This window comes from Lonchura striata, chromosome 1, assembly GCF_050655825.1.
Source record: "Lonchura striata isolate lonStrDom1 chromosome 1, ASM5065582v1, whole genome shotgun sequence".
NCBI lineage: Eukaryota > Metazoa > Chordata > Aves > Passeriformes > Estrildidae > Lonchura > Lonchura striata.
The window spans coordinates 1,521,742-1,533,652 of record NC_140703.1 but is presented as its reverse complement, the minus strand read 5'-3'; the positions used below and the strand labels follow the sequence as shown (position 1 = coordinate 1,533,652).

The 11,911-nt window shown below is 42.0% G+C and overlaps 1 protein-coding gene across 2 annotated transcripts; it reads right to left on the bottom strand.

Moving 5' to 3' along the window:
- Positions 1-10,901, bottom strand: LNP1 (leukemia NUP98 fusion partner 1). Of its 2 annotated transcripts, XM_031506323.3 has the most exons (3): positions 9,967-10,901; positions 3,575-3,820; positions 1-1,652 (listed from the first exon to the last, which is right to left on the bottom strand). In XM_031506323.3, exons 1-3 carry the CDS (start codon positions 10,111-10,113, stop codon positions 1,452-1,454), a joined length of 594 nt encoding a protein of 197 aa, XP_031362183.3. In that variant the 5' UTR covers positions 10,114-10,901; the 3' UTR covers positions 1-1,451. The 2 variants fall into 2 exon arrangements, 1 of the variants encoding a protein (XP_031362183.3); XR_013341706.2 differs by lacking the exons at positions 1-1,652; positions 9,967-10,901 and adding an exon at positions 9,522-9,925 and having other exon boundaries at positions 3,686-3,820.
- Positions 10,902-11,911: the final 1,010 nt, after the last annotated feature.

Below are 11,911 nucleotides of genomic sequence, written 5' to 3'. Positions count from 1 at the left end.
CATTTTTCCATTATTAGATTTATTAGTTTATAATATATGTTACCAGGCAAGAAGCAATTAACAAGCATCAGTAAGGGATCAATTATTTTCTTATATATTCCTCTAAGCCCTAAATGAGAAAACCCGAACAACTCAATCCTTTAATGGATATAAGTGTTACAAAGTTTTAAGGATGCCCTAAGCTTTTAAAGGGCTGAATATTCAAAAGTAAGGCTCTAAGGTAAATTAGGAAGATTTTTGTTAATTACAGAAAAATCACAGGAAGAATATCCATCAGACCTTGACTTTTGCTCATGACTTCATCACTCTTCACTCTTCTCTTCCTGTATTATCCAAATCAGGCTTTCTCCATACTAGGCCTGGGAAGACTATTCCCAAAGAGAGCAGGGTTGTATCTGCAGAGAACACTGGCACTTTGAAGAGAGGGGAGCACAGGGGGATTGAGCCTGTGAGCACATGGAGATGAGATTTACATCTGTGTTCTGGAGATCCTCAGCCAGAGGATCTGCATTTTCCTAGGTCCTGCTCACCATAGACAGCCAATTTGGCCCAAATTCTGGGAAAGGAAAAAGGATTGCAATGCCTCATCAACCCCTCTAAGAGATTATATGGAAATATGAGAGACAGAACATCTCTGGCTTTATTGGAGAATTTTCAGCAAGGCTTAGATATTCATGAAGCAAAAGTAGAGATGTAGCAGAAGAGGCTGGTAGCTACAAGGCAGTAAAGTAGTAAAAGGAGAGAGGAAAGGCCACAAAAGAAGCAAGGTAATGAGGGCAAAGCTGGGAGAAAGAGCTAGTTGTGTGACTGGGGAAATGGGACTGAGGACCTGGGAGAGGGCTGGGAGATGCCAGTGAAACAAGTCACACTGCACAGTGATAGGAAGAGCAGAGAGAAGTCAGACATCAGGGAGGTGTAGAAGAGAATATGGGCTTCTCTTCTCTTACTTACATAAATGTGGAGCTGAAAGATTGTCAGAGCAAAAAGATACCTGTTTTCAAGACAAATCTAAATGAATGTCATTTGGGGCCAGGAAGCAGTTGGCTGTTTATACGTACCTTTTTCTTTCCAAACCTACCAAAAAGCCTGATTTCAATTAAAAAAGAAACATAAGGCTTTGAATGGCTCTGTAATACATAGGTAGTGACCTCCTCTTAAAGGAACATATATACCACTGCCCTGCTGCAATGCTAAATGTGCCTGAAATCCTCTAATGGTGGTTAATCTCTAACTTGGATCTTGCAACTGATACACTCCTATGACAAAGGTCATACTTCTAGTGACAAAAGTAAAGAAAGGAAGGTAGTAACATAGTGCCAGTGATGCAGTTGAAATTTCATTTTACAACTTAGGGGTTACTCTAGCTAATAGGCCTCTTCTAGTCAAAACAGAAGAGGAATGCTCTCTCTGTTCTTCAGGGGGAGTGTTAAGATGGATTATCTCAATGCATTCTAGCTGCCTGTGGATACATAACCTTTCTGAATGCTTGATTGTGATGGAAACTGTTCGCTGTGTTTTGCAGGTGCTTCTGAACTTTCAGCTTCGTCCCGCTCTCTCCTTGCCTCTGATTTCTCGCCCATTTTCTTATGAGACTTGCTTTTTCTCAGATGCAATTTTTCTCTTTCTTGTCTCTCTTTTGCACCTTCAGGTTGCTAAAAGGCAGGGAAAAAAATAGCAGGGAATTAAAAGAGACTCCTAGAAGATTTTTTTTATTATTGTTTTATAATAATAAAAAAAAGCTCATTATTTTATTTCACTAAGTAACAAAATGTTCCATTAATGCCTTACCAAGATCAGCATTACCATGATGGGCTCAAATTCAAGGCCCAAGCCAGTCACCCTAAAGCTCAGCAAAAAGCAACACACTCCAATGCTTTGATTTTACTCTGTATATGATAGGAGGATCACAGGCTCAGTGGACTTGAAAAGGAGAGCAGACAGGAGGCAGAAGGAGAGAGGAGGGGCTCTGAGATTTCAGCCCAGACTCCATGTTTCTATCCTTTCATATGATCCATCTTTACATCCCTGAAGGCTGCTCAGTGCTTGCTACAAAGACTTCACTGAAAACAAGATCTGAACACATTTCTATGAGACAAGCAATATGCAGGGAAGATTTATCACCTTTCCCACACTGTTCACCTGTCTGACTATGGTGGTTTGAATTGCATCCACAGAGCTCTGAATGCAAATAAAATGCTCCAGCTGGAGACACAGGTTTAAGCCTACATTTCCTGTCAGATCTCTGACCTATTGCTCAGTTCTTTGAGATTCACAAGTCCTTCACATCTCCCAAACTACAATTGTGTCTGAGGGAATGGAAACAACTTGGTCTACTTGAAAAACAGATTAAAACAATTAAAGCCATAATTAATACATTGTGCTCATTATACCTAATCATACATCAACTACACACTCACAGTCTTCTAGCCACAGGCATTTTTGAGAAATTATAAATGATAAACCAGAAAACCACTGATGATTGCTGGCACATGAGGCAGTGTAAATTTCCAAATGAAAGCAATTGAATAGTTCCTGAAGGGGAAAAAGAAGATTAGGGAATGCACTTGAAATTTTGATCATGGTGTAGCAGTGCATATTCTTAGACAATTGGTGATGCAAGGACTATAAGTATCGACTGATCATGTAATTATGCTGCCTATTGAAAAGAAAATTTTCCCCCTCTTTTGCTGTGCAAAGAGAGTTGAAAATTACTTTTCCATCCAAATTGTCAGTGTCAAGAACCTGGAACGAAAAAAGGATACTTCTTTCTGTGGTTATTTGATGCTAATGTCAGGTGTTATTCAAGCACAGTTTTTGAAAGGAGTGACAATTTGATATGGTTTTCCTGATACTTAAAAATGAATTAGGATTTATTACCCTTTCTTCCATTGCATGATACAGTAGATACTACGTATCATAATAAAAATATATTAAAGTCTAGACAAAAAGTTGTTGCTGGCTATTTCATCAACACACACCAGACAAAATGCTCATGACTCTGGACAGAATGATGGGGAGAAGGATGAAATGGGCAGAGAATCCCCTGCTGCCTGCATGGCCTCTCAGTGAAAATGAAAACATGTTCTGCTCTTTACAGCAATAGCTGCTGCTGCAGCTGTGTGGTGACACTGCAGAAAGCAGATGGATGGAGTCCTGAGGGGCAGATGAGAAGCCTCTCAAACACTGCAGTGTCTGGCAGTATTACACATAACTCCACATAGGTTAAGTCAGGTCAGCAGCAGTGAAAAAGTGAGCTGCATCTTGCAGAAGTGAAGGAAACCTGGGTTTGTACAGAAACCTCTGAAAACATTGCCACATGGGCTAGTGTGGTGTCTCATTTTGAGGATAAATATTCCTGAATAAGCCTAGACAGCAGCACCACATCAAGAATCCTCACACTGATGATACAACTTTAACCTGGTTTGTGAAACTTGTAGTAATTTGAGACCACATAATATGAGAAATTCCAGTTTGAGTTTATTTCTGCACTTCCCCCAGCAAAGTCACAGCAATTACACAAACTGACTTGGTTGGTTGGGCTTTTTTTTCTTCCATTGGGCTTTTTCTTACCTACCAAAGAAACTGAGCGTTTGCTTTTGAGATGCAATTTCTTTTCAAAGGACTCTGCAAATTCCTGAATGGAGTTTGATCTTGTCTCTGGACATGAGCTGTCTGCTGAAGGTGTTCTGCTTGCCTTCCTGTGGCAGTGGCATTTGACATCTTGGTCTTCTTGAAATTCCTTGGAGCCCCTGAGGTGGCCCGAAGATGAGCCTTTGGCAGAAGCATGAAGTCGTGCTGTATGGAGGGAGGAAAAACTGGCCTGAAAAACAAAAGGTCTTTGTTGACTATTGAATAGTAAAGCAGAACACACCAGGCAGATTTTTTTCTGCCACAGACACTCTCCCAAACAGTGGTGCAAAGTGAAGGACCTTCCCTAGAATTCTGTATCTTTCTTTTTAAGTGTAGGAGAATCACACTGCCAAGAACTTGCTTTCTAGAGGCAGCAGCAGCAGAATTTCCTATTATTCCTGGGTTTGAGGATATAAGTTTTGGCACACAATGAACACTTCAAATGTAAAGTGTGGTGGGTCCTATATTTTTCATACTAAAAGATACTAAAAGGAACTGGGACTCTTTGTAACCTCAGAAACTCAAGCCTTGCACCTGGCTGCAGTTTCTAGGCAGGACTCTCAAAAAGCATTACCCAGCCTTTTGTGGCCAGATGAGTCAGGTAAGAGATTTGACCCATGAGTGCTCCAAGTTTTATCAGCTGTTTGAGTTTAGAGTGTGACAGCAACCATTTCTCACCCAGTTCTGTCAAGGTTTCAGCACGGTCTACATGCAGACAAGAAGCTTTATTGTCCAGCTTTGAATGTTCAGCTGGTTTCTTGGGCACATTTGTCTTGAACTAATGAAGAAGAACTTTCAGGGTACTGAGAGAAACATCCCTACCAAAGAAGTAGTAGGAAACAAACTTCTACAATTATATTTGCAGGGCTGAAGTGGGGAAGTGAGTAGATAGTTGTTTAGTTTCTATGTGATTCATTTTTCTGAGGCCTGGCATGCAAATAAAAGCTATTGATCTACATCAGCTGTGTTTAATTGAATGTCTGCAAAGGTGATTAAACTGATACAGAACTGCTGTGTCCCATGGAGTCATAAATTGGTGGTTTTAGAAAGGGACAGACCTGTAGAAGAGAGGCATGAGAAGGATACCACACAGAGCTGGGGATCTCCCAAACCCTGCCAGCTGTTGAAGATTTCCAGGATGAGTAGCTGAACACAGGTAATATGCAGATGGTGAAAGTTGTGAGAGATGGGAGGTACTGAAAATTACACTCCTGTAGGTGTCAGCTTAAAGCACTCCAGGCACCCAACTGCTGGCATATGTTTTTGAATGCATATATGTTTTGGACATTGTGAGGAATTTCTTCACTGAAGGATGACTAGGCATTGGATGGACTGCCCAGGGAGGTGGTAGAGTCACTGCCCCTAAGGTGTTTAAGGAAAGAGGACATGACACTCATTGCCATGGTCTAGTTGAATGGTGGTGGATCAGTCAAAGGTTGGAGTTGATGATCTCTGGGGTCTTTTCCAATCTAATTTATTCTGTGACTCTGTTCTGTACCAGCCTGGTGCTAAGCCTTCAGCTGCTGAGTAACCCCGAGAAGTTCTGCTGGCTCGGAGGGAGCTGCAACTGGTTATAACAAAGGAAGGTCTGTCCCACCAGTTCTGCAATGCTTTCTAAGAAAATCCAGTAGAAAACCCTGCACTCAGCACAGGGTTTGTGGTGTGTGTGTTGGTTGCTTTGTTATTTTAACAAACAGGGGGAAACAAAACAAACCGGTGTAGCGTTCACATGAACTCACAAACCTTGGACTGCGAGAGACCTGAAATATGTCCTGCACACAATTTCATTCACTCTGGATGTTACTATAAATGTATTGGCACAACAGGGACCAATGCAGCCTTTCTCTGAATAGAGAGGCTGTGCATTCATATGGCTGCAGCTACGTCACATTAGACAGGCTTGATGAGACATGCTGAAAATAATAAATCTCATACCTGACAGAAGTACCTAATATTTGAAGAGTGTTTGCAAAATACATGGTACTGGTTCCATTTTTTTTTTCCCCAGGCATAAGCTTACTATGTCCAGTATTATGGACTGCCTCTGAGAGTAGTGTTAATGATTTCTGCCATATTATTTTTACTTTGTTTTCAAATCAGTCAATACAGCTGTAAGTTCTGTAAGGTCATATTGTATTGTTACTTTAGAAAGCATCAAAGCAATCGCATTGTGCTCGAGGGACAGGAGCACACGTGCCATGCCAGCCTCAACAAGCTAAATGTCTTCCCTGTCATTTTAATAGCATCAACATATATTCTTTCCTGGAAATAAAAATTGTCTCATGGTAAAAATCACTGCTATCTGTACCTAGAGGGTTTGGGAAAAAAAAAAACCACAAACCAAACACAGGACAACAGCTGAAATGGGGGACTGCAAAAAAAGATTGATAGAATCCAAAGACTGTAAGTGTTTTCTTTTACTAAGACATTACTTTTTCATTTCCCTTCACAAATAGAATTACAGTTAAGCCCTTAAGAAAAAAACTGCAGTTTACCTACCGATATGGCAGCAATGGTCCAGAAAAGGGACAAGCTTTCCTCTAAATGCCCATCTGCCTCAGTGGGCTAAGGGTAAAGCAATCATATTACAGTGACTGTGCTTTCTCTCACAGTGCTTTTGCATGATACATTAAATTCTCCACTATCAAAATAGGAATTTTTTGCCAGTGCTGGGAAAGATAGAAGCACCAAGGGATCTTGGGGATTGTTATTCCCATTAGTACTCCTTTCTTCTGTGTTGGGTAAATGCCATTCATGTTCAGTATATCTATTTACAAAACAGATAATCTTCTGCTAATTGCCCATCTGAAACACACAAAAGGTACACAAACAAAAATACTTCACACAACAAAAATTGTTGTCAGTATAATTTGCCTTATCTCTTTCTCAGTTTCTGTTGTAGACAAGTTAATTGTTTACATTTTTTGGGCTTGATCTGAGAGCTTGCACAGCTGTCAGTAAGAACATTAATCTTCAATGTGTCAGCACAAGTGTTCATTGTTTGCTGGAGTTTACACAATGACCCGAGTATTTTAGGGATATTTTGGAACATCTGACATTCAGATGCTCTCCCATGGCTTCATTTCCTTCTGAGAAGCTTACAGACAAGTATATATTTCTTTAAAATGTTTTGGTCTGGCCTTCAATTGGTCTATAGGAACAATATTGTGGTAGATGTTCAGTTTAAATTAAATGCCAGTAACTTCAACAGCAGTCATTTGTTCTGCTCCTTCTCTCAGCCACTCTTAGCAATTTTCTCCTGTGAGCAATAATGTCTATTTGAAGGTGGATACATGTACAGGGTTGTAAGCTTCTTATCAGTTCTCCTTTGTCTCCAATCTTTTCCTTACAACCAAATGTCCGGGAGGTAAGATGTGTTCTGAACCTAAATTATGTAGGGTAACTAGAATGTGTCAGGGAAAGTCATAGCTGGAGGCTTCAAAAAGGGTACCACAGATAATTTGTCTAAAGTTTGCCGGGGGAACAAGTTAAATAAAGGAGATGGAAACAGCTGACTTATTATCCCCAGGCAGGTTTTACATTCAGGGCTGGCCTGCAGCAGCATACACAGCTCTGAGCTTTCCAGGACAGTGGAGTTGCATGTTGTTTCAGCCTGACAGACTGGAGTTACGTGTTTTAGCCTGACTTGCAAGTGATCCCGTGAAGGATGAATATCATTTTGTGTTCCCCTCTGCAAAGTGTGAATGACAATAGCAAAAGCATTTTGCAAAGCTCATCTCAGTAGAGTTTGTGAGGTATACAAAGATATTGGGGGAAAAAAATGAAAACTGTTGTTAGTTTGGGTGTTATTCTTCAAATCTTTATCCACAGTTAGGGTGGGGGCTGTACCACTCTAGGATACCACAGGAGTTTATTTTTGTCTTTGAGGTGGGAGCAGTGGCTTGAATGTCTCACTACAGCACAGGAAAAACTAGAGACCAACACAGCAGTTTGGAGCTGAAAGTGATTTTCCCAGCAGAACCACCTTTTGTGCTACCCTGAGAGCACTTTGCTTTGTGGCACCAAGAGGCTCATGGTGCTGAAGAGCTCCCATGGGCAGCACTGCTCTGCTGCTGATGTCCTGAACACCAGCCTTGGGTATGAGCTGGCAGTGCTCCTTTGCCAGTACCACTGTACCTGCACAAGGAGCTTTTCCCAACAGCTGTCAGAACTTGCTGACTTGATTTTCACCTAGACAGTGGAGTTATCTCAGTTTTCAATGCTGAGACAGAAGGAAGGGTACACTGTGGCCTGCTGTGGAGGTATTAGCTTTCAGAAGAGATGCACTCTGATCTCAGTTATTATTCCTCCTGATAATTAGCACTGTTCTGATAAAATGAAGACAATATTTAAATAACAGTACCAGTGTTTTGAATCTTACAACAGTTATAATTTGCAATAATTAATCTTAGTAGTTATAATTTGGAGTAGCTGTGCAAAAACACCATATGCAGGTGCAATAGCTCTCAAGTGACTGCTCTCAACAAGGAGATGCTTTCTGAAGGTATTTCCAAGGCATCAGTAGAGCCCATTTGTTTAACTTCTGGCTTTGGTTAGACAATGCATACTACTGCTCTTTACTACCAACTACTCAACTTCCCAATCAAGAGTTCATTTCAAAATATATCCCCAAATTATAAAATCCCCAGACAAATCCTCCTGTCTCATTCCTCCAGTCAACATTTGACACTGAGAAATAAAGCAGTTAAAATTTACATCTTCTATATGAAACCAGTGGAGCAAGACAAATTTATGTGAAGCATTAATGTAAATGTCAGATACAATTAAGTATACACAATATCTTTAGCTCGTTAAACAGTAAAATAAAAAAGTCATAGTCTTTCTCTCAGCTAACTTAATCTGAATTCTAGGTATGGATTCAGGAAAGCAAATATAGCCAAGTATTTGAATAACTATTAACTATTTAAATAGCTTTTGAGCAAATGGAATATAAGGACATGCTAATACAGACACAAATATACAAGATGTGTTCAGCACCTTGCTGAATGGAAAGAGATTTAAATTCTTACACTCCAGTTTCTCTTGAGGCCAAAAGAAATCACATATACATGTATCTTGAGTGAAAAAAAGTAAAATACAGTAAAATTATTTAACCTCCTTCCTCTCCCATTAATAAATGTTATGTATTCAGCATTTTGATGGAATACAGCAGCAAAGCTCTAGCTCAGAGCCTGTCTTGCAATCTGTGGCTGAGGTGAAATATAAAAGTAAATAACAAATGTGGCTGATCTGACCAGAAGTTATAAATGAAGGTTATCTCTCCAGCCTGCCCACGAATTCAAAGAGGGAGGAAGTGGCTTTGGACTCATTGGTTTTTCTTAGCCAGTTTTTTTTGGAAATGAAAAATCCCACAGCTTAGGACCTTACAGCTGCAGAGAAGAGCTTGCAAGTTAGAAACATAGAATGGCACAAAAAAAATGTTGGGAAAAGGTTAGCTGCTCCTCCCCAATATATTACCATTTGCTTCATTGCAGCCATCATGATCTCAGGATATAAGTAAAAAATGGTCTGTAAGGAAACATAGTACCTTTGTTAAGACAGCTGATGTAGCTGGAAAAAAAAGGAGACAGGTTTGGACCACAGTTCTTTTAAAAGCTGAAATGAAAGCAACAATCTTTGCATTAAGAGAAGACTATGAACAGTTTTCAGTTTAACCTGATTTTGATAATCATTTAGACAGTTGTGAGCTGCCTTTGCACACGAACCTGCCCCTTTCCTTACTGTTTTAAGAATGAAGAATGTACTTCTACCTTAAAATCTTACTTCACCATTTAGTAAGCTTGTTATGTGTTGTATCACTGTTTTCAGAGCCAGATGTTTTAGAACAGGAGGGACTGCATCCTCTAGCTTAAAATAGAAGTTTCACTTACCTGAAAACAGGTAAGTCCCAAGGGGTAAAGGGTAAAACTTCCTGGAGACAATACAGTTGCATAATTAGGTCCAAATCCTTTTAATACATATGGAATTTTTCACATACAGCTTTTCACAAGAAGACGGACTTGTTACAGGCAGATTTATGTATGCAGGTGCAAAATGTTTTGATGTCTGCCAGGTTGTGCTGAGCCGCCAGAACAACACTGTAATACACAGCTAGCTTGGAGTTTGCCAGTGTTCTATATTCCAGAACCCCAGAGGCTTGACCCTGTCAGACAGCTAAGCTCAAAAAGCAACCAGCAGCTGCCAGCAGGATCTGAATTTACTTGGCAAGGTGTCCCATATTCCTCATACACCCCTAGGGCCGTGCCTCTGGGGATGGAACTTACGTTTATACAAACACCACGTGCACACACAGAGAAAGCTGCACACAACTCTTACCGGTAGGGATGCTCTCCTTTCACTACAGGGCTGTGCCTGACGTTTCTTGTGGCCTCTGCCTTCTTTCTCCTCATCAATCAAGTTGTGGCCCCAGAAGCTGCTCATCCATTTTGCAAAGAAAATATCATCATCCTCATCATATTCCATGTACAGGTGCTCCAAGCTTGGGGGGGTCTCCCAGCCAGACAAGGCAAAGCAAGGTCAAATTCCACCACCCAGCCAGTAGCCTCACACTGTTCTGCCAACAAGAGGAAGCAGATGCACGGTTTCAACCACTCTTTCTGCACTCCCTCCCCGAAACCTGTCCCACTGCAGCCCCAGGCACTGTCTAAACATAAAGTCAGCCCTTTCTCATCTCTTTTCAACAAGGTTTCCTTTAACCTTTCCGTTGCAGCGATGTCCAATATGACACTGCTGCAGGGGGTGGGTGGCAGGGCAGTGGCTGCTGCCTGTGCTGCTGCTGAGTGCCCCAGCTGTCAATACCAATGCAGAATTGCCCACAGTTACATGCCTGCGGGGGGCAGACCCAAAGCAGGCTTGTGATTTTTGAGAAGCAGAATTGACATATTGATGCTGGTCAGAAGCTGGCACAGCTGCTTGCAGAGACCTAGCTGGCTCTGTGGGAGGGAGTACAAATGGCCTGCTCTTCCCCTGCTGCTTTCTCCCTCCTAACTTCTGCTGCCTCTGCTCTTCCTTCAGTGCTCCAGAAACATCATCTGCCTAGGCAGAAACCCTTCCTGAAGCAACTGCTCATTAATTTTTGGGTTAGGACAGAGAGCGCAGAGTGCTTTTCACCTGAGTAATTTCATCTGCCATATGTATGGGAGGCCCTGCCTCACCTGAATGCACTCAGGGTAAAGATGTGCTGGCCCCTCCTCACCAGCCCTGGGTGTGAGCCATACAGCCTCAGCTAGACCACAGAACAGGGCATGACTTCTGGCCCTCAGACCAAGTGTCTGAACTGACCACATGTACCCTTCATGTGGCTGGGCTGAGGGTCTCCTCGAGGCTCTGCACTCTAATTACTGCACTGTGCCTGTAATACTTGGTTGTCATTTTTGTGTCTCCTCTATTTCAAAATCTCTTTTATAACACAAAAACTGTTGTGGCCCATGAAACTTTTGTCTGCATGGTATGAAAGTGGAAGATGTGTCCTGTGCTTTGGGGCCTGGCAGGAGGGCAACCAGGGCTCTAAGGCTGTAGAGCCTGTTGGGATGGTGCATGGGAAGAAGGACCCAAATCCAACCCTAACCTTCTTACTGGAAGCAAACCTTGGTGCGTGCTGGCACTCTTCTGGTGCCCGGGCATTGCTGTGGAAATGCTGGTTTGTCTTGGCCAGAAATATGCCAAAAAGCTTGCTGGTAATTTGACATTACAAGGATTCAATGGTCCAGCATTAAACCTTTTCCCCAATCTGTTTAGACCTTCAGATGTAGCTACAAAACCCCAGTTTGATTAATGGGGTTGTAGGTGTGAAGTGTAAGTACATGTGGGGCTGTTTATTCTCCACAATATAGGTGAGGGGAATGGTTGGTCATGGATGTCTGTGTGCCAATTTTACTTTGTCCAGGGCAGGAAAGCCTGTGATCAGCACAGGGACCTGAGTACATGGGTGTACAGATGGCATCTCCTCAGATGTTCAGTATGAGAGCTCGGGGACACAGCCATGCCTGCAGCAGCCCGGACTGGAGCAAGAGGAACACCTGCAAAACAGAGGACACCTGAAGCAATGATGTGTAGGCTGATTTTCTAGGTGGGGAAAGGCACTCCTGGCCATACTCAAACAGCCCAGTTTGACTTACACCCTGGAGGCCACCCATCTGTACAGGCACGGCACACGTGAAGGCCTGTCCAAAGCATGATGTGGGTGGGATTGAGGCTGCCAATTGCAGGAGCTACTGACCTGTTGGATATGTATTTTCTGTTGTGAGGTGACAGGGAGAAC

Bases quoted from the DNA above. Each gene is read 5' to 3' on its own strand.
- LNP1 (XM_031506323.3), bottom strand. From the start codon at position 10,113: ATGGAATATGATGAGGATGATGATATTTTCTTTGCAAAATGGATGAGC. The intron at 3,821-9,966 runs GTAAGAGTTGTG...TTTGTTTTTCAG, and splicing joins AAAGGAGAGCATCCCTACCG to GCCAGTTTTTCCTCCCTCCA. The intron at 1,653-3,574 runs GTAGGTAAGAAA...CCTGCCTTTTAG, and splicing joins GCAAACGCTCAGTTTCTTTG to CAACCTGAAGGTGCAAAAGA.